Source organism: Asterias amurensis, chromosome 17, assembly GCF_032118995.1.
Source record: "Asterias amurensis chromosome 17, ASM3211899v1".
In the NCBI taxonomy this organism is placed as follows: Eukaryota; Metazoa; Echinodermata; class Asteroidea; order Forcipulatida; family Asteriidae; genus Asterias; species Asterias amurensis.
This window is the reverse complement of record NC_092664.1, coordinates 8574028-8597148: the sequence shown is the minus strand read 5'-3', so window position 1 is coordinate 8597148 and position 23121 is coordinate 8574028. Positions and strand designations below refer to the sequence as shown.

Sequence of the window (23121 nt, the reverse complement as noted above, 5' to 3'; positions counted from 1 at the left end):
ATCTTGGTTGCAATTTTAAGGTCTGGATTGCCACAACGATTGTCCGAATCTAAGAAATCGATAAACCATAGAATGGATAAACACAAATGATCATAATTATACATGTACATGTATTCATAAATGCTACATACAAATAGGCTTAGCATCAAACTTGGACCAAACTTTACCTGTAAAGCAGTCTATATAAAAACTTTAATACAACCCTAGGAGCTTAGCTCATTCTCTTATTCTCTTCCATAGTGCTCAATACGGATACCATACCAGGATGAAACCACCTACAGCAAAGTATTATCTATAAAATACGCTAAGCATGAAACTTTGAATAAGCTAAGCAGCCTTCAAATGTACAAAACAAATGCCAACAGGAGCCTAGCTCACTCTTTTGTAAAGTACTCGATACGGATACCGTATACCAGGATGAACCCACCTACAGCAAAAAAGTAAATCTCTAAAATATGCTAAGCATGAAACTTTGACTAAGCTAAGCAACCTTCAAATGTACAAAACAAATTCCAACAGGAGCCCAGCTCATTCTTTTGCAAAGTACTCGTTAGGGATACCATACCAGGATTAACCCACCTAGAGCAAAGTAATCTGCTTAGCTTGAAACTTTGACTAAGCTAAACTGCTAAGCAGCCTTCAAATGAAAAGGACAACAAATGGCCCCAATGGGCTTTGGATGCTATACCAGGATTAACCGATCTAGAAAGCAAAGTAGGTTAAGCCTATTAACACGACTCATATATTTCATACTGCAAATTTCCCATGTGCACTTGCCGTGGGCAACGACAGGGGGAGAAAACACAAGAGAAAATAGGCAACAGGTCCCGAGGGGATGGGCTGGTGGGGGAGGGGACTTATGTGGACATACCATCCCCGTTTATCGCTATGGAATAGAGTAGTAACGCTTCATGCTGTGGGTGTTTGTTCAAACGAAATTTCCGTAAATGCATCTATGGTTTATCGGAATTAGGGAAATGTGCACAAGAAAGCAATGAGAAGGCATTCATGTTCTTGGAATTGGAGATCATGTTAGCCGCCCGAGTGACTTAGTTCTACTTCTCAGATGAAACCCTTCGAGACTTCTAAAATAGGCCAAACACACATGCCTTTCAATCTGCCAAGTTTCCTGGTGGTTTCCCCTTGACCTTTTGGTTGGTGTCCCATGCTGTAATTCGTTTTTTTTAGTAATTAGACAAGGGTACCAGCATAAACCTCAACCAATGAAACTTCTAGATTGATAAGGCCCAAGCCTGTATTTATAGAAAGAAATGGATGGCACAATACTCATTCAAACAATTTTGAACTGTTGTGAAATAAAACACCATTTCTTGACCTTAACACACCATAAACTTGCTAAGCACAAATAACTGAAGCTAAGCACAAATAATTGAAGCTAAGCAGACACAAATTACCAACAAACACATCATCTAGGCCTATACATTTCATGCAGAAAAAAAAATCTGCACTTACGAGCAGAAAAACTGTAAGCATTGTACAGCAGTGCATGGCCGAGTGGTCAAGCGCACTGGACTCAAACTTTGGTGTTTCTGATCAGCAGAGTGTTGGTTTGAGTCTCAGTCTTGACACTTGTGTCTTAAGCAAGACACTTAACCATTACTTCGCCCTTCGAATGGAACATAAAGCCATTGGTACCGTGGGTTGTGTAATGTACATAAAAGAACCCATTAAACTTATTATTCAAGCAGATATACAGTGGCAACTTCATTTTTCCGTTATTTATTTTGGTGTCATTTACAATAAATAGTCTAAAATACAAATTGTACACAAAAGTGATACTAATTAATAAAGTGATCACTGGGCCATGAAGTATTTATATTAATTTCTTAATAAAAAGGCACAGTGATAATAAATAAAGTGAAATTTATTTTACAAATTTTAAATTTGTAACTTTTTACAATTGTACTATTATTCTTTCTACAAAAAATTGCATTTGTATTTTGTATCAGTGAGATGTATTACAAGTTAAAACAATGACTAATTTTAGTAACAATTTGGTAAATAGACGTTAGGTTTTACAATGTAAACTAACCATAAAAGGAGAATTTAAGTTTAAAACAAACAAACAATCAAACAAACACAAATCTCTCATTTAGTATCATGTAGTTCGTGATCTAAGTTCTGACTGTCTGTTAAGGTGTTTCGATGCGTTCTGATTTAGGCACATCAACTACACTATGGAATAACAGATGGTTAACTTTTTAGTGAGACTAAACATTAAGTCTGAAAGAAAAAAATGTTGCAAATTGTGACAATGTTAAATAAGTGAAAAGTACCAGGCAAAGAACATGACAAAATATTGGGGGAAAAAAACATGAGTATTACAACCTGTATATAAAATGCAACCACATCCAGTGCGTGACATAAGTGTACATAAAACAGTACATTGTACAGCAGAGGTATATGAAAAACATATAGTAAAGCCCAGTTAGTACTTCCTATGAATGCGAAAACAATACGAATTCGCTGAGAAAACATTCAAAATTGGCTTTGCATTCACGGGAAGTATTAACCGGGCTTAACATGGGGGAATGGCAAAGTGTACCTTTGGTTTTTGGAACCATTTGATAGTTTTAATTCTATATAAATGTAGATACATGTACAGTTAAAGGGAAGGTACATGTTTGGGAATTGTCAAAGACCAGTCTTCTCACTTGGTGTATCCCATCATAAGCATAAAATAACAAGCCTGTAAAAATTTGGGCTCACTCGGTCATCGAAGTTGCGAGAAAATTATGAAAGAAACAACACCCTTGTTGGACAAATTTGTGTGCTTTCAGATAGGAATAAAAGACTTTTATTATTTTAGTGAGAAATTACCTCTTTCTCAAAAAATACGTCACTTCAGAGGGAGTTGTTTCCCACATTGTTTTATACTATCAACAGCTCTCCAATGCTCGTTACCAAGTCAGTTTTTAAGTTAATATTTGTTTTGAGTTACTACCAAACGTGTACCTTCCCTTTAAACTAACCTGTGGAAATTTCATTTCAAAGGTGGTAGTATTTGTGAGCTTTCGCAAAAAAAAACGGTTATGTTAAAACGCAGGAAGAATAGTCCGCAACTGCCATACAGTCTGACAAACACATCATGCACAAACGTTTCTCAAGGTTGAAATGTTTTTGATTCCTTTTCTCTATAAACAGTTTATCAAAATATGATATTTATCAACAGCTGCAGTGCTTCTTTAACGACTGAACTAACATCTACCATTTTCCAACAGCCAGACATAAACAAAAATCTGAATTAATAAAAAGTATGAAATTTCTCATCCCTATATTCGCTTTACAGATTTGTTTTCAATTCAAAATAAAAAAATGAGAATTGTGAATTCTGCAAATTCAAGGTAAGAAGCGCCACAAAATAAGTTCATGTTAAAGTGCAGTCCTTTTCCTTTAAATAGGTCCTCTCGTATCATTGGGCGTCTATGTTGTACTGTCAAATTAGCCTCAGATGAGAAAAACTCTGCATCAGCCAAAACAGGAGGCCACTAACCAATAACTGGCTGCTGTTCTTATTAAGTTTCAAGATTATTAGTGTCAAGGTTAAAAACAATCATATATTTTCACAATCAAAGTCTAATATTCTATATATTTCAGTTTAACAGCTCAGCTCAACAACAAAATTTACAAATAATATGAGCTGTTTTTAATATTGAGTTGTGCTCTTTTTTTAAGACTAAACATAAGAAAAAAAAACTTCTTCTTCTTTTAAACAAGTACCGCTTTTCGATTTTTTGAAAAAAGGCCCATATCCGTGTTAAATGGAGCCCTCTATTGACGAAGAACATGAAGTCATCAATGTGTGAAGGTAGCCTGAACGTCTGACGTCATTCTTCGAGGCCCGTGAATAACGCCAGAGACCGGGCTAAAAAAATTGCAAAACTGGCGTGAAGTTTGACCTCTGACCTCTGTCGTTTCACATATAGATACACAGCCAACTTCCATTGCGGACTTGAGAGCAGTGACTGTTTGGGCTTCTATGTCACTGCACGTGCATTGTATCCAATGGGAATCACTGGATCTAGCGGCAGGGACCTGTCTTTATCCTTGCGGATAAAGACAGGGGGCCAGTCTAGTGTGAAGGCTGCTCTCCACTGTCCAAATATGGTAAACCCCTTTGGTTATTCAGCACCCAAACTGGGCATGTTTCTTGGCGTTTGTGACATTAACAAAAAAAATTCTGAATAACATTTGCAACATTCACCATAAATATCAAAACCAGCTTATACTGATTAACGTCAACCATCCAGCCCAATTCATACTTCCTGCGAACGCGAATGCGATACCAATTTGATGTGAATTTGACGCCACAACCCCTCTTTTGCTGCGATATTCGCAAGAGAGTTGAGCACAACTCAACTTAGTGCAAATTTCGTTGCGAATTTGTGACATCAACATTCATATCGCACTCGCAGGAAGTATGAACCAAGCTCAACCCAGCATAAATAATGTTTTTAAAAAAATTCTGTATGTAATAATGATAAATTTGGTAAAGATGCCAACTTGAAACCAAGCCTAACCCAGCCTAAATACAGTTACAGTTAAGTCAGAACAACCTTGTCATTGCAACACAACCACTGACTTTAAGATTTTGGCAAAGGCTTAAAGGTACCCTCCTGCTGATTGGCTGGGACATTTCATGAATATGCAATTTATTGCAGCGCAATCGAACCCGAAGTGCATTCCACTTGAGCAAACATATCAGCATTTTCGAGTGGTTGTTAATGCAATCAGGTTGAGTTTAAATAACAACTTAATTAATAGTTGATTTCATGATGTACAATAAAGGACCTTCAACACAGCAAAAACAAACCTTACAAAAAAATACATGCGCAGTGTCGCCATCTTCATTACAGAATGCCACCATATTGACAACACGAAGTGCACAACCATTCATTCCAATGATAACAAATAATTGCGCAATTTGAACGCACACCAGTCAAAACTAATGACAGAAGCTCAAACATAATAGTGGTTGCGATCACCAAAACGCCCCCTTCTGTGTTAAAAGGTGATTAGGATTAAAAGAACAAGAGTTGATGACAACAGAATTGCTCAACGATATTTTGTACAGAGTCTCAGCAAGAATGTATTTCATTTATTGTCTTATAGATATAACTTGGTCGCTACAATTGAATCACTCTCGAATACGTCAACGTAAGATTCGATGTGTCAGTCGAGCTCTCATCTCCATCTCTCATTTTCTGTCGCGAGTACTTTGCGCGCGCGTTCTTGAACCACACATAAACGATTCTACTGTCGTACTTCGGCTGGTTCTTACGGAACTCCGAGCGGTTGAGTTCGGCCACGAACTGATCGATGGTGTGGCGGTCGGGCTTCGGGTTGATGCAGAACCAAGCCTGCAGTTTAGGCACCTCCAAGCTTGGGTGGATGTTAAAACGCTTCCGCGTCGGTCGACTGCTGCTAGTGTGTTTGGGCGAGCTGACTTGCTGAGGTAGGGCTAGTCCTCGTGCCGTGTCTGGCCCGGCGCCATGTTGTTTCAGATTAACTGCTTGTAATGGCCCGTTTGACATGCTGTGGATCATTGTTGATGTTGGAATTCGAATCGGCGTCATACTGATTGTTGGGACGACAATCGAGGAGGCAGCAGAGCTGGCACTTGATGGGGGCTTAGAATTTGAGAGATTCAGTACCGAGTTGGTGCTCGGGGAGGCTGTGGCCGTCGTACTTGTCGCTGAGGTTGGGCTTATCTTCTCCACTTTGATACCTTCAACGGGTAGCTGTTTGCAATCGGTGAACGGAGCTTCCTGTGCCGCGGGCGACAACATTATCCCAAACCCTGACGCGATCTTGCGAATGTCTGTCACCTGGGATGGTGAGGCCGTGCTCATAGAGGGCGCAATTGCGATTGGTTGCTCGGTACTACTGATAGGCTTTGGTGCGATCCTTATAGCGGAAATGTTTGGTGTGGTTAACAAAGATTTTGAGTGAGTCGTCGTGTGGGCGTGACCGTTACTCAAACTCGTCTTGACGCTGATGCTTCTCGGCTGAGCCCGGGGCACCTCACTCGTCTTCTGCTGCATGCGAATTTGGTTCGTGAACCTTGACCTTGAGTCACTTTTGACCTTTGAGTGACCCAACTGGATGTACATTTGTCGTGGCCCATTGGCCGCCTCTCTCCGTCGCTCACTGAGCTCAGAGATGCGACTGATCTGTCCTTTACCGAGACGAGGCGCTCGTTCGGGCTCAGACGAATCTGGGCTCAGACCACGAACGCCACGATACTTTGCGCGCGCATTCTTAAACCAGATCGCAATGGAGGAGTACTGAAGTGGATGCGAGTTGCGACGCCTCTCCGACGAGTTCAATTCGGCAAGAAAGATCTCCAGCTCGGCACGACTGGGGCGGGGGTTCATCCGATACCAGCTCATGAGGCGTGGGAGCTCGTACCTCTGATCGAAGAGGGTCCGTGGGCGCCTCCAGTGTCTCGAGCTTGGTTTGACAGGTAGAGTACTGTCTAACTTCTCGGCAGACACTAGGGTGTTGTCCATCAGACCGTTGTAGATGTTGTACCACTGGTAGAATGTTTGCAGTTTTTCCTGCTGTATCGGTTTGCTGTATTTACCTTGGATGATGGCAGAAACGGTGCCCTGGAAAAAAATAGGAAAGAGATATAGTGAACACTGACTGTGTACATAGTGTTTTGGATTTAACTCCATACCGACTGAGGTATACGGACTGAGGTGACTTAGGGTTGAACCCCATGTAACCTTGTTACACCATGGGTAAACCCAGTGGTTCAACCAAGCCTGCAGTTTAGGCACCTCTTAGCTTTGATGGATGTTGAAACGCTTCTGAGTTGATCAACTATTAGGGGTTTTTGACGAGCTGACTTTCTGAGGAAGGGCTAGTCCTCGTGCCGTGTCTGGCCCGGCGCCATGTTGTTTCAGATTGAATGCTTGTGATGGCCCATTTGACATGCTGTGGATCATTGTTGATGTAGAGAAGGGGTTCGCCCGGTGTTCCTGGTTTGATTGGCAGCATTTTGCACCTAAGCACCTTGTAAACCATTACATGGTGCTATGTAAAAGGAGTCGATCTCATAAATCAAAGGTAGTCACACATAACTTGCACGAAAATACTGTATGTTAAAGCGTATTGAGCGTCACTGAGTGACAGATATGCGCACTTTATAAGAAGCCACTATTATAATTACCTGAGAAAATGGACAGCCATGGCTGACCAGCATCGTCGGCCCTCTCTTCTCCAGCAGTTGGAGTAGCTTGAGCCTGATCTCCACGGTAGCCCTGGAGCCCAGCATCTCACCCGATGAGGACCTCTTGAGGGTGAAGCCCAGTAGAGTGGGCTGCAGGCCAAGCTGGAGGGTCGATGAGGACACCGAGGAGGAGGAGGCTGAGGAGGAGGTGGTGCGTGGATTGGTGCTGCGACTGTAACATCAAAGATACAGGGAATGCTTTGAGTATTATTTGGCAAATCTCTAATTCTGCTAAAAATTGTTAATGTCATGGGCCCAATTTCATAAAGTATGCAGGAAATACGAAGGCCAGGGCATCCATGTAATTACAGGCCTACATTGTAGCAGTCAAGTGGAAATATACATGAATGTAGCGAGAGAGTCACAAGGCACACAACAAAAAGTTGTCATTTGGCCTTCGAGAAAGACACTGCTAGGGTTGATGCGTCAGACCTATCATTTACATTTATGTCAGTCCTTTTGGTTGGTAAGCAGTTTGCAATTGCTCATTCTATTATCTCTAATTCTAAAAGACAATCAGAGTGTACTGATAGATTAAAAATTGTTACACCCTATTTATAAAACAACAATTCACCAGAGTGGTTGTATGGTTTTACTTAAAACTTTTACCTTTCGAAACGCTGAATACATGTACATGTATTGTTTGCACAGGCACAATCATCATTATGGGGACACATTATTTGAAGTGTCCATTTCATGAACAATAGTTTGAAAATGTTAGATTGATAAAGTATCTGGGGTTGATTTCACAAAGAGTTAGGACTAGTCCCTAACTTAGGACTAGTCCTAGGAGATATTAAAAACGCATGGCTAGTCCTTAGGGCGAGTACACGTCCTAACTGGAGATAAAACTAGTCTTAACTCTTTGTGAAATCCACCCAAGGCCTGGTAATTATCCTGCCAAAGCAACTGTATGAATTTGGTGCCTGATTTGACTACAACTCTCACCTTTGTACGATTTTAATCTTGAGTGTGATGTAGGAGAGAAGGTCGCCCAGTATTTTACCCACAGTGGCCTGGGGGTCGTCTGTGATCAGGTTGAAGGGCAGGGCCTTCCAGTTCTGGACTTGAATGACACCTATGGCATTACACATTTATAAAAGTATAGGCATTTATTAGGCGCTTTTAATTTTAACTAATAATAATAATAATATGATAATAATAGTGGCTTCTTATTGTGGGACTACGTTTCAATTATGAGACCTACTTTTACTATGGCCCTTAAGTCTGCTGTGTTTTATGCGTTGTCGGTTTTAAGGACCTCTCTTGTGTACATTTTACCTTGTATATAAATATTGCTGTGCATAATTTTAATCCATGCTAGATACATATTTTTATACGTGATATTCTTAATTAATATTTGTATCTATCTGTTAGTTGTTAAATAATTTTAAGCGTTTTTGTCTGTACTGTTTGAATCATGGCAGTTTTAATTTTCCCAGTGTGGGATAATAAAGTTCTTATCTTATCTTATCTTATCTTGTCTTACTCCTTTTACAAAGCACCATGTAATGATTTACAAGGTACTGTGGCGCAATATACAGCCAATCAAACCAGGAACACGGGGGGGGGGGGGGGGGGGGGGGGGGGGGGGGGAACCCTTCTCTTTTTGATAGGTGCACTGGGTTCTTTTAAGTACATTATACAACACACAGACCGATGGCTTTGTGTCACATAATGTTGTGCCAGTGAAAAAGTGTAATTTCTTTTGTAATACACAAGACTTACAATGTAGATAAACTTTGAACAACTTGGCACAGAGACAAAAAACCAGACAAACAAGGTTTGAAAGCAGGGGTTTACTTTTGGAAATTAATCCACTTGATAACTCAATTTGTCATCAATAATTGCTGATATGCATACATTTGGACCGATATGCAAAAAAAATTATAATAATAAAATTACTTTTTTTTTCTTTTCCCCGCCCCTCCACTCCCCCCTCCCCCTCCCCTCCAATAAAAAAAGAAACATGAATAGAAAACCATATAGAATGCTCCAGATTGCACAGCAAGGCTTGTAAAACCAAAATAAAAACCAAGTACATGTAGAACACATTTAGAAGACCCTGTTTCATATTTAATTAAGTTTGATTTCGGGATGATTGAATTAAAAAGAAATTGAAAAAAATCAAAGGTTTTGGCACCCTACAAACTTAATTGGTAAAGAGCACTGGTAATGTAAAACACTGTTAGGAATAACACCCTTTGAAGTTATAATATATGTACATGTAGTTTCAGAGAAAGAGAGTATATTTCACTTAGGGGCTGTTCATAATTATCAAAATTTGTACAAGTGTACAAACCATACGTTTGGAGGGAGGTGGTTAATGCCTGCCGTACGCTTATCTTTTTTTCTTTTTATTTCCAAACATAGCTTCATGGCCCCTTTTCCACCATCAGAGAAGAGGCAGTGTTTTGGGGTTTTTTCTTTTCTTTTAAAGGTCAGATTTAAGCAGGAAATTATGGCCAGTTTTATCTGTTTTAAATCATCGACAGCTCTTTTAACTTCTTTATATTTCATATATTTTTTGCTCATAATAAACAGGGTTTGCACATAATTCACATTCAAGTATTTCTATTTAGAATAGTGTGTAAACCATATTTCTATGTACACCTTCAGTAGGGAGGGAGGGGGTATTGAATAAGTGTATGATTTGTACGCTTGTGAAAATGTTGTAACTGTGAAAGACCCCTTAAAAAATGTTGAGGCTTCAAGCATGAAGCCTTTTTAACGGCGTCTGAAAGCACATTTCTGTACAACAAAGGTGTTTTTTCTTTCACTAGCCTATTTTCTGCAACTTCGATGGTTTGTTATTTTATGTATATATGTTGGTATACACCAAGTGAGGCTATGTTGGTTCTTTGACAATTACCAACAGTATACCATGCCTTTAAAGGCAGAGTATATCTTAGCTGTTTGGAACCATTTGATTGTTTTAAACTTACAGTACTTTATATACAACAAAACTAACGTCCGAAATTCAAAAGGCCGGAGCAAAAACAATGTGAAGTAACCGCAAAATTCCCTGCTTCGGTAAGCGCCAATTCTTTGCTTACGGTAAGTAGAGCCATGAAATTGGTCCCAGGGGTGTAAGCGAAGAATGTGTAGTGACATTGAGTCAAAAAGCACCTGAGCCAACATTCTAGCTAACTTGAGCAATACGCTTAACGTAAGCGCAAAATTCCATGTTTCTGTAACATTGATTCTTTGCTTGAAATTGCAGGGTTCGGAATTAGCAGTCGCTCTGTTGCCAATTGCGATTGAAAACAACAGTGGGCTAGTCAAAAATCCAAACTAGCACACTGGTTGAGTAAAAAAATTGTTCCCTTTCTCAATAAGTGATGGTTACTTTGGTGAAATTTCAACGCGAGTTGAAGCTTGTTAATAATTTGACAAGTCTTGATCATTCATTTCGGTGTACAAACGTTAAAACACGCTTGCAATTAACCACACATTGTTTTGTAATGAGTATTGTGGCGGAATAGACTTGTTTACTACTTAATCCCGGGCCTACTTTCACCCTCAGAGTTTGGATTAATAAGCTACTGAGCGTTAAGGAGCTACATGTATGTCCGTTTTGGAGGAAATATACCGCCGATCGTAGTCAATTGTCTAGCTCTTATAATAACAGGTAATCAATGCACAAAATAAATCACAATGGACAGTTTAATTCAGAACAACAAACATCAATCAGTTTAATTATATTGGCCTTCTCAAGTATCGTTCACAGAATATCAATGGTTGAATTAGATAACAATGAAGAAACAAATCACTCAGTAAACCATGTACTGTGTCCCTGTTCAACCGGGTGTGACCGTAAAACCACTATAACGCCACCCCCGCGCCTAGTCAACCAGTACCCCCGAGCCTTGACGGGTACACACGTCCGTCAACCTCAGCCTGCACTGTTCTACTAGATTTACTTATACCCCACGTACGCAGCTATATCACGCACGCAGCTGTAGTCAACCAACGCACGCAGCGTTAGTTGACTCTCGGCGGGTAACTGGAACACACGTCAATTAACCCTGCCAACCTTCACGGCTAACTGGTACACATGTCAGTCAACCACTTGAGTCTCTCTCGCTCAAGATCCCCTATGGCAACAACCACACGCAAAAGTAGCGCACAGCAATTGTACCGAGCACCCCGTAAACAAAACAAAGAACACGTACCTGTGGCTTCTATTGGATCTTGCAGCAGACTGATTAGCCTCGTGTGTGCACGGCATGCACACACGACGGCCAACCCGTCGCCCCGCCTACAACACATGCGTAGATCGGTGCAAGTCACCGACCAGCTCGCGCACGCGCCGTTGCATCACTCCTTAAACACATAGCAAATGCACTGACCGTCACAGTATCCACAGGCCCCACAACGGGGGAAAAAGGTCATGGGAAACCCCTGAATGGGGAACTTTCGGGACGCTTGGTGGCAGCAGACTTACCAGGTAAAATACATTGTTCTCGGTAATGCGCGCATGCTCAGAACTATGTAAACAATGACAATTCACCTGGTAAGTCTGCTGCCACCAAGCGTTCCAAAGTCTCCCATTGGTCCAAGGTGACTTACCCGTTGCGTTGCGGACTTGATCCTTGGGGTAGTCAAGTTTACAAAGAGCAACTCGAACCAGCTCTTTCAAGAGGAGCGTACTGGGCACGATGGCGTATCCCTCCATCGCTCCGTCTTTCTCTTTTCCTTGTGGGAGGTCCACCGTCTCAATGGAGCAGTGAACAGGTAGCATCTTCCCTGATGACATGATAACAAAAAGCGGACGTAATTAATAGCCTTTTTTTTTCTCCAACAAAACTGGACGTTGTGCGCTGAAACGTCACAACAATCTCCTCTTAGTCACCGGTTTTGCTCAGCACCTCCACTGGACCAGAAATAATCCTTACAAGTCATGAAAGTTTCTTCAGTGGTAATTTGTTGAATGTTCCGGGAAAAGTTTTGGAAATGATGTCACTGATGAAACGTAACGACAATCTCCCATAAGGTACTGGTACTGTAGCTCGGCACCTCCACTCGAACAGAAATATTCTTTACAAGTCCTAAAATTCCTCTTTTCTTCAGTTATAATTTATTGTAGATTGTTTCCAAGAAAAAAAATTGGAAACGATGTCACTGTTTAACTGGGCGTGGCGGTTAAACCTCACGACAATCTCCTGGAAACCACAGATTTTGTCGACAGTTCCACTGAAAGGTTCTTAACAAGTTATCAAATACTTCTTTGCTTCGGTTATAATTTGTTGAATGTTTCGGGAAAGTATTTGGAAACAATGTCAGCACACATCAAGTTTCGAACGTGTCTTAAGGGCAAAAATGCTAAATGTTTGCTGAACAGCGAGTTCGTGGGGGACATTCGACATCAGCAGTTAGGTAACAAAATAAAATGAAAAAGCTTTAGGAAAATTCATAACCATGACCATATGTTTGAATGTATTGCATTTAAAGGGAGGGTATACCTTTAGTAAAAACTCCAAATATAGGGCTGTAGTATGCTTTGTTTTTGAAACGGGCAAGGGCACCAAGGCATTTTCTTCTTGGTAAAAGGCACCCTGTGATGAAATTGCAAATTTGCACTGGAGCATTTCAAGGGCACCAAGGCAATGACCAGGGGACACGGAGGCAATCGTCTTCGTTGCCTCTATGAAGTATCAGGCCTGCAACGTTGAGAAGCATTAGAACACAATTCAGATTCAAATTGGGGGCATAAAAACAGATATCATTTCACATAATCACATTTCTTCGAAGTGAAATGTTTCTCATAATACTTTTTAGGGCCTATACTAATGAAAGCTGGTGTGGGCTTTAAACCAAAAGTTTTCATTAGCATTAATTTTAAAAGAGTGATTATCAAACGTAAACATTTCCTTTAACAAACATACACCAGACGCCTTTTTTAAAGCTCAACAATGGACAACATTTATGTAGGGAACTTATGAGAGAGCCGGTTCAGAGACTGTCTGACTTCATAAAGTGTTTCAAAGAATTGCTTTTGCTACAACAGTGGAATCAAAACAGAGGAAGCCGATGACAGCCAAACTAAAGGAAAATCAGCACAATGGGTTACCAGGTTCCACAAAAGTCTAGCCCTATTATAAGATAAGATGTTTACTGCCGACAACAAAGACCTGAAACATTGAACGACATTTGAGAATGTAGGTCAACATTGTGTTATCTAAATGTAACATTTCCGTAACCCCTGAAGTTATACGCAGGGTTCAAATGCAACAACATTTCCGTAACCCCTGAAGTTATATATGCAGGGTTCGAATGCAACACTAAACTGAAGGCTCGACGCAAGTGATTGTCACAACCTTTATGAGGTATAGTAAAAGATTAATAGTGAACTTGCGGGTACAACCATGTTTAAATCTCTTCTGTGTGAGTGTTAGCTCTGAAAAGAGTCGGTTTGGTCTCGACGTTTCAAACAGTATACTCTGCTGGTCTTCAGGAGAATGAGCATAGATGGTTTGAAACGTCAAAACCACACCGGCTTTTCTCAGAGCCAACACTGACACTAAAGATAATTACACATGGTTGAACCGCAAGTTTACTATTTATTTATAGCTTCTTCTTAAAAAAAAAGAGAGAAAATGATTGGCAATGTTGACTTTAAGTCCTGAAATGTCTTTAAATTTTGTTTGGTATTAAAACATACAATGTACTTATTTATTTATTTATTTATTTATTTATTTATTTATTTATTTATTTATTTATTTATTTATTTATTTATTTATTTATTTATTTATTTTTTTTTTTTTTTATTTATTTATATTTTTTTTTATTTATTTATTTATTTCAGACAGAATTAATGAGATATTCCCCTAGTGCTAACAAGTACTACTAACAAAAACATTTTACATGGGCAATAATAATTTAAATCTGTGCTGGGCAGCACAATGTATTTTGCTCAGACAGCTGGGCAAAAATTACGAGTCCCAATATAAGTTCATGTAGGATCCCCACTGCCTCAATCCTCCAAAATCAACCGGTATGAGTTTATATAGGATCCCACTGCCTCAATTCTCCAAAATCAACCGATATGAGTTTATATAGGATCCCCACTGCCTCAATTCTCCAAAATCAACCGATATGAGTTTATATAGGATCCCTACTGCCTCAATACTCCAAAATCAACCGATATAAGTTTATATAGGATCCCCACTGCCTCAATACTCCAAAATCAACCAACATGAGTTTACATAGGATCCCTACTGCCTCAACACTCCAAAAACAACCAGTATGAGTTTATGTTGGATCCCTACTGCCTCAACACTCCAAAACCAACCAGTATGAGTTTATGTTGGATCCCTACTGCCTCAATACTCCAAAACCAACCAATATGAGTTTATGTTGGATCCCTACTGCCTCAACACTCCAAAACCAACCAATATGAGTTTATGTTGGATCCCTACTGCCTCAATACTCCAAAATCAACCAATATGAGTTTATGTTGGATCCTACTGCCTCAACACTCCAAAACCAACCAATATGAGTTTATGTTGGATACTTACTGCTTCAACACTCCAAAACCAACCAGTATGAGTATATGTTGGATCCCTACTGCCTCAATACTCCAAAACCAACCAATATGAGTTTATGTTGGATCCCTACTGCCTCAACACTCCAAAATCAACCAATATGAGTTTGTATAGGATCCCTACTGCCTCAATACTCCAAAATGTGCTGATTTGAGTTATTTTAGATCACAAAGCCTCAAAAGTGTATTATCCCCAATAAGCGACAATCCTTTAAATCCATCCGAATCCTCTTGCTCATGTTGAATACCCCAAGGGCTAGGTTAGGGTATACACAATGGTACAGATGAAAAGTATAGACATTCCAATAAAAAAAACTCAACAAATAAAAAAGAGATATCCATGCGTGCCCACATTAACACTGCCTTTTGTCGGTAAGTTTTACTGAACAGCAGAAAAAAAGAAGGAAAAAAAATTTATTGTCAGTTGAGTAAGCCACAACTAACAGAACAGCGAAGCACTCTTTTGTCTAGAAAGTTGTGACATCCTTGTCATCTTTGCCTAAGTTATTGTAAGATTTAAAACGCACTAATTATCCAAAATTGGTGGCTGACTGTTGAAGGTTTTTTCTGTAAACTCTATAAACAACCCCAAAGCGTGGGAGTGTAACCTTGCAAACATCTTTAAGCTTAGCTAAATCTACTATTAAGCAAAAGATTAGCGGCCTTGTTATGGTACACCGATTTCTGCATTGGTTTTATGATTGTGATCCCCAAACCGTCTTAAATCACAAAAGGGTACAATTTAGGGGGGATTAAATCACTGGTTAAAGTTTTAAGCCTGGTACTAAATGCGTGAAAACACAATGTTGTAAATTGGAGGAAACGGTGCCCAAAAAATTGGAGACCATAAAAGATTAAAATAAATAAATAAAAACACGAAAATTTAAACATCCTAAGGAAAACAGGTACATCAATTATTTAGAGTATGGCAGATGTCATTTTAAGTTGATATTTTATAAAAGCTGTATGAAAAATGGTAAGCAAAGAAAAAACTTGCTTAGCAGAAACATGTTAAAGGCAGTGGACAATATTGGTAATTACTCAAAATAATTATTAGCATAAAACCTCACTTGGTAACGAGTAATGGGGAGAGGTTGATAGTATAAAACATCGGAGAAACAGCTCCCTCTAAAGTGGAGTAGTTTTCGAGATAGAAGTAATTTTCCACAAATTTGATTTAGAGACCTGAGATTTAGAATTTGAGGTCTCGAAATCAAGCATCTGAAAACACACAACTTCGCGTGACAAGGGTGTTTTTTCTTTCAAAGTTATCTCGCAACTTCAACGACATATTGAGCTCAAATTTTCACCAGTTTGTTATTTTATGCATATGTTGAGACACACCAAGTGAGAAGACTGGTCTTTGACAATTACCAATAGTGTCCAGTGTCTTTAACGGCCAAACTAAACTGTAATATTGTTATTATAACTGGTTCTCTGCTATAAAATACTAACAAGAAAACAATTATCTAAGCACCAATTTCAACAGAGCTTAATTATAAAATCAGGCCAAGTTATGCTACATAGTAAATTCTTGTACATATTGTTTTCTAGGCAGATTACCTACCTACAACCTGAGGCTCCGCCCCTTCCAAGCCAACCTTTTCTCTACACCACATAATATTGTATCTCTTGCAACATGTCCTTGTAAATGTTTCCTTACACCACTTAGTAAATTAGATGTTAAGATCGTAGCACATCAATTTATGATTTCCATTTTGATATGGATATATTTTTCTGTGCGTTCAGGCGTCCCTCCGTCACAATTATGCTGCAACAATCCCTAGACGGCCTCTGCAAATTTGCTGTTCCAGAAACGCGTATTTTTATGGATGCCTCAGAGACCTCCAGAAACGATGCAAGATTACAACTGACAACATCGTGTCCCAGTAACCTCAATTTAATTTTTTTCTTTCTTGTTTTTTTGTATTTGTTTTTGTTCGACTGGGGCTCTCTCTCTCTCTCTCTCTGTTCAATACAGAAGGAGGATCTGTGCCGAAGCGATTGTCGGGAGTGGAGATAAATCGTCTTTTGGGTCTGTCAGTTGAGCTCGCACATGATATCAAGTTATCACACGGTCTGGCGTAGCTAAAAGAGCACGTGGGTAGACATAAAGGTCGCTGCGACTGATTGCAATAAATAAGATATGGGGTATATCTGACAGATCATGGAGGAAGGGTTTATAAAAAGGGTGAAAGATTTTTAGCTAGCCCACACTTTCCCACTATCAAAACCTGACTGACCTTGTAAGAACTTGAGTGTGTTTATTATTCGCATGGTACATGTGCATTCATACCGGGACAGCTATATGTTCTGACACCTAAATATAATCCAACATTTGTTCCGATAACCCCGGATCTATATGCCAGGGTTTGGGTTAGGGTTTGGGTTGGGATTTGGGATAGGGTTGGGGTTGGGATTAGGGTTTGGTTTAGGGTTTGGGGTTAGGGTTAAGATTTGAGTTATTACATGTATGTAAGGTAAGGTTTTGGGGTTGGTTAGGGTTTGGTTTGACATTAGGATTTGGCTCAGGTTTGGGTAAGGGTTGGGGTTAGGGTTGGGGTTAGGGTTTGAGTTAGGGTTAAGTTTAGGGTTTGGTTGGGGTTTGGGTTGGAGTTCCAGTCCTTGTACCCCTCAGTGGGGTACTTAAAGACGCTGGACACTATTGGTAATTGTATAATAACAAACCTGTGAAAATTAAAGCTCAATCGGTCATCGAAGTTGCAAGATAATAATTTAAGAAAAAAAACACCCTTATCACACAAAGTTGTGTGCTTTCAGATGCTTGATTTTGAGACCTCAAATTCCAAATATGAGGTCTCAAAATTAAATTTGTGTAAAATTACTTCTTTCTTGAAAACTACGTTACTTCAGAGGGAGCCATTTCTCACAATGTTTTATACCATCAACCTCTCCTTAAAACTGGTTACCAAGTAAGGTTTTATGCTAATAATTATTTTAAGTAATTACCAATAGTGTCCACTGCCTTTAAACCTATCCAATAAGAACATCTAATCAGACTTTTGAGATGATCCCTAAGATATAAGTGCCCGTACAGGAGAGTGATATATCAAGCCCTTATACTTGTCTAGAAATTAAAGATTTCAACTTCTGGTCAGACTTTTTTTTGAAATGGCATATATAAGTTGTTAAATTGAATTTCCAATGTCATGCAACAGTTTTATAAGTAAATCCTTGTCGCTGTAATAACATGTAAGTAGTTTGCATCCTGTTCACTTCATGTTCAATTAACACTAACGGCTGTGTTTGCTGCATGAGACATCCTATGTGTATGGAAATCAGACAAGAGTGCAGGATCGTAGACAAGACTAAACAACATCATTAACTCAATCATTCACTCCACGATGGACAAATTAAGGGATATGCTGACACTGAAGACGTGTTGGACAAACAACACGATCGCCGCGCAAGACCTACAAGCCATGCCACTCAACGCATGACATCACAACCGGGGTCGAGTTTCATAAAGCTGATAAGCAGAAAATGCTTTTTGACAAATTTCATTGCTAAGCAAAACTTGAGTCAAGCACCAGCCAAAACAATTCAAACTTAGGTAATTTGGCCGATAACCTCTTTCTGCTACATGTAAGCAATACTATTCTGTACAAACCCAAGTTTTTTTGTGCTTACAGGCTTTATAAAATTGGGCCAAGGGCTCGAATATTACAGTCACTGGACCGAAGTACCGGCTATCTAAGTCTATCAGGCACCCTCACTACCAAAAAAGTCTGGCAGTGGCCATTCATGATACCTGGGACTAAAGCCCCTTTCACACGAGAGCAATTTAGCGAGGGTCCCTTGCTAAATTGTAGCATGGTTGTAACATTTTACAAAATGTACCTCGTGTGAAAGGACAATAATTTTTGGAGTGTCCAAGGTCCCTTGTCAAGTCTACCATTTTCCAAATAGGTTTCAACTGGTTACCATTGAAACTTATTTTTAGGGGCCCTTGTCCATGGCCCCCATGACCAAACCCACCACAGCAACATTAATTTCTAAATAAAAACGGCTGCCTTTTCGCTCCAGAGTGTGAAGGTTTTATCATCCAAAATAATACAGTTTGAATGGACCAAACCCCCACGGGTAGATGCACAATGAAAAACTGTCAACTTTTACGCCTATTAAAACAACTGTTCAGTATCAAAATGTAGGACGTCTACACAAGACAAAATTAGATAAATCTTCTCTTAGTGCCTGTTCATATGAAGAAATTTGTTTATGTACAGTTTTTAGGAAGCTCTTTTTCATAAAGCTTCTGGTCTTGATTAATGTTAAAGGCAGTGGACACTATTGGTAATTGTCAAAGACTAGCCTTTACAGTTGGTGTATCTCAACATATGCATAAAATAACTAACCTGTGAAAATTTGAGCTGAATTGGTCATCAAGGTTGCGAGATAATAATGAAAGGAGAAACCACCCTTGTCACACGAAGTTGTGTGCGTTTAGATGGTTGATTTTGAGACCTCAAGTTCTAAATCTGAGGTCTTGAAATCAAATTCATGGAAAATTACTTCTTTCTCGAAAACTACGTCACTTCAGAGGGAGCCATTTCTCACAATGTTTTTTATACCATCAACCTCTGCCCATTACTCGTCAGTAAGAAAGGTTTTATGCCAATAATTATTTAAAGTAATTACCAATAGTGTCCACTGCCTTTAATGTTAAATAAATTTTGATACCGTAAATATTTTATGGGCATATCTACAAGCCCTGGGATTTTTAGCCCTGACAACGGTGCAAATTTTAATTTCTAAAAAAAGACGTCTGCAGTTTGAAGGTTTCATTCCATCATCCCTAGAAACTTGGTTTGAATTTTTCAAAACCCCACGGGTAGGTGCACAATGACCAAACTGTCGGTGCTTTTTGGAGGCTAACTGTGAGACACAGAGAGCTTCCCCGGGTTTCTTTTCAATGTCACATCAACGCTTTGATGTCTGACTTAACGGCACGCTAAGAGAGTGGCCGTAAAACGTGGACGGACGCCCTGTGCATGAGATAAAGGGAATCTTTTATCTACCGCTATATCTTTAGAACCAAGACCCAAGCGCCACTATTCCCCTAATGCACCGTGCTCCAGTTTCTAATCTCTCCGAGGAAGGGAAAAACCTTGTTTTGTTTTCGTCCCTTTTTTTTTTTCTTTTTCCGTTTCTTCCTATCCACGATGTAGGCCAAAGGTACTAGTATTTCATTCAAAGCGTGTACGAGTTATTATTTTGATTTATTGTAATTGGCAAATTGACAGAAGAGGTGCGGGGACATGTTTCTTGTCTCAGGTTTTATTATTTAAAAAGAATTTTAGAGTGTGTCTTTTTGACTTTTAGTGAGTTTTAACTTTAATAAACTCACATTTTTATCGGATGATTTTTTTCCGGGTGAAAACAAAATTGTATTATTAGTATTAGTGGATGGTTTTCTAAAGAAAAATTAACGCCTAATAAATTGTTGAATTATGTAATGCCCCAAGGCCAACAATCAGGTAGTTCGTGTTGAAGAGAAATGTCATTAAAAGTAGAAACTACCAAATAAATTTTAAAATAATTTTGTATGAATAAATAAAAATAATAGTAATAATTTGGTTTTTTCTTATATCAAAAAGAAGTTGCAAGGTGCCAGCTGAAACACTGCACAAAAAATACAATTTGGCTGTAACCTTATTTTTGCTGAGCTATATTTTCTGTGATTAACAAATTATTGTGCACTAATATTTGAGCTTTTTTTAGATTACCAAGGGAAAAATACATGTACAAGTTAGCTGTATATTATTGTTTTAAATATGTAATTTACAATTGTAGATAATACATTTATTTCAACATTGCCATAGTAGGTACGTGTATACATCTTTAAATGGAAGAAAAAATATATAATAACTAACCAGAGAAGTAAAAGTAATGAGAATGCTTACAATTTAATAAAAAATCACAAAGCAGGACAACAATTAGACCTACAGTGAGGCACAAGCTTTGTTATCGTACCAACGAACAGACACTACAACAAATAAACACACCAACAGACTTAAGCCCGGTTAACACTTTCATACGAATTCTGACGCCACAAATTCACAATGAATAATTCGCTTCACAACAGTTGAACTATGTTCAACTCCTTTGAAACATTCACTGCGAAAATGGTCATCTGTCCTCAAAATTTGCTTCCCATTTGCACTCCCAGGAAGTTTGAACAGGGCTTAACAACTCTGACAAACATGAAGGAACTTAAAGAAACTGGACACTAATGGTAATTGTCAAAGACAAGTCTTCTCACTTGGTGTACATGTATCTCAACATATGCATAAAATAACAAACATGTGAAAATTTGAGATCAATTGGTCGTTGAAGTTGCGAGATAATAATGAAAGAAAAAACACCCTTGTCACACGAACTTGTGTGCTTTCAGATGCTTGATTTCGAGACCTCAAATTCTATGCTTGAGGTCTCGAATTACTTCTTTCTCAAAAACTACGTCACTCCAGAGGGAGCCCTTTCTCACAATGTTTTATACTATCAACCTCTCCCCGTTACTCATTACCAAGTAAGGTTTTGTGCTAATAATTATTTTGCGTAATTACCAATAGTGTCCCCTGCTTTTAAAGACCAGCCCTGTATGCTTAATTTTTGAAAGGGCAAGGGCACCGAGGCATTGACAAGGGGGCATTGAGGCAATCGCCTTTGTTGCCTCCGTATCAGGCCTGTGAGACAAAACAATATCTATAAATAATGTTATAAACTTGTTCTTTCATTCACCCCCACTCCCTGCTAATTTTAAAACTTAATGGGTTCTAAGAACCAGTTCCCCGGAATACAACAGAACTGTGCTGGGGAAAAAACATTTCCTGTTTCACATGTAAATCTTTTATAAATTCTATCAGAAATCAAATGGTCTACTTAAAGCCATTGGAGACTTACGGTAAACAGTATTTTCCAAGGCCCACACTTTGTGTATCACAACTGCTATATAAAATAACAACCTGTGAAAATTTAGGCTCAATCGATCATCGAAGTCGGGAGAAAATAATGGGAAAACCCACCCTTGTTTCCGCACGTTTCGCTGTGTCATGACATGTGTTTAAAATAAATCCGTAATTCTCGATATTGAGAATTGGTATTGTCTTAATGTTTTCTCAAAAAGTAAAGCATTTCATGGAATAAAATTTCAAGAGAAGTCTTTCACCATTACCTTCTGTAAACCCTGTAAGTTATTTGTAAATCTGTGAACTTTTAATTTTTTTTCTGTACCGAAAGTGTCCAATGGCTTAAAGAAAAAGGTTGGTACTCAATAAAAAGGTTTTCACTATATTTTTAGAGCTGAGTTCGACTACTCTTAGCTATTCCTCTGAGGATGTTTTTTTTTATACAGAATGGCGGAGAACAACACAAGAGGATTCCTTAGTCACTTGTTAAGGATTCTATCTTTACCAAAATGCAGACAATATTCAGGATGTGGGTTTCTAAGTGAAACATGACCTTCCTCAAGAGTAAAGGAAGCAGTTTTTTTTCTCTTCATTTGGGAACAATTACCAGGTCTGAGAAGTCTGGATGGCGGCTCATCAAACAAAAGATACCCATCGGGGTATTAGGGGGGTTGGTGTGTAGGAGGGAAAGAGGTTGAGGACGGGGCAGAGGTTGAAGGAGAGGGAGGCTGCTGTTTGCATGATTTGAAACCTGATGTCATGATACGCTGGACACCTTAAAATAAAATCTGATTTACTTGGAATTTCGGGGGACAATTTGTTTTGACTAATGGAATATACAAATAATTCACTCTAATTCCATTAAATCCTTGATAAATCAATCTTTCTGATGTTTCTGATAATGATAGTTGATGGGGTAGATAGCTCAGTTGGTTGACTGCCGGCAAGTTATCCATAGGTTCTTAGTTCAAATCACGCTGTATTCAATTCTTTTCTTTTTTACCCCAAATCATTTTTATTCTGAACTGTTCGAGTTGGCTTAATTGTCAGTTAATCACATTTTTGCCCCCTTATCAAGAAGGGATTAAAATAACATTTGAATTAAAAAGTTGCTGACAATGTATTTTCAATACACATTTGAATTGTCTTTAAACCCCTTTTTCTTGGGTTTGTTCTCTTGCATTTTTCTACTTTTAAACCAGACGTGGTATCGACATGGGAGTTTAACAGCATTAAAGCTCTGAAGAAAAAAAAAAAAGTAAAAAATGTAAAATGATCTTTGTCAACAAATAACTTATTTTGCTTGATAGCGCCACAAATGTTGATGCCAGATGCACCATTTGAAAACACCTTTTTTTACCCCTTACCTCCCCCTACAGCGGGGAAAG

The 23121-nt window shown here is 38.9% G+C and overlaps 1 protein-coding gene across 1 annotated transcript in view; it reads right to left on the bottom strand.

Annotated features, from left to right (window-relative positions):
- Window positions 1-2438: 2438 nt before the first annotated feature.
- The window catches only part of LOC139949814 (homeobox protein dve-1-like), a 38227-nt gene continuing 17544 nt past the window's right edge, over window positions 2439-23121 (bottom strand). The window contains exons 3-6 of the mRNA XM_071948353.1: window positions 11831-12007; window positions 8207-8336; window positions 7199-7430; window positions 2439-6632 (exon numbers count right to left, since the gene is read on the bottom strand). Of these exons, the coding sequence (XP_071804454.1) occupies window positions 5148-6632; window positions 7199-7430; window positions 8207-8336; window positions 11831-12007 (2024 nt within the window). The 3' untranslated portion in view covers window positions 2439-5147. The remainder of the gene's footprint in view (window positions 6633-7198; window positions 7431-8206; window positions 8337-11830; window positions 12008-23121) is intronic.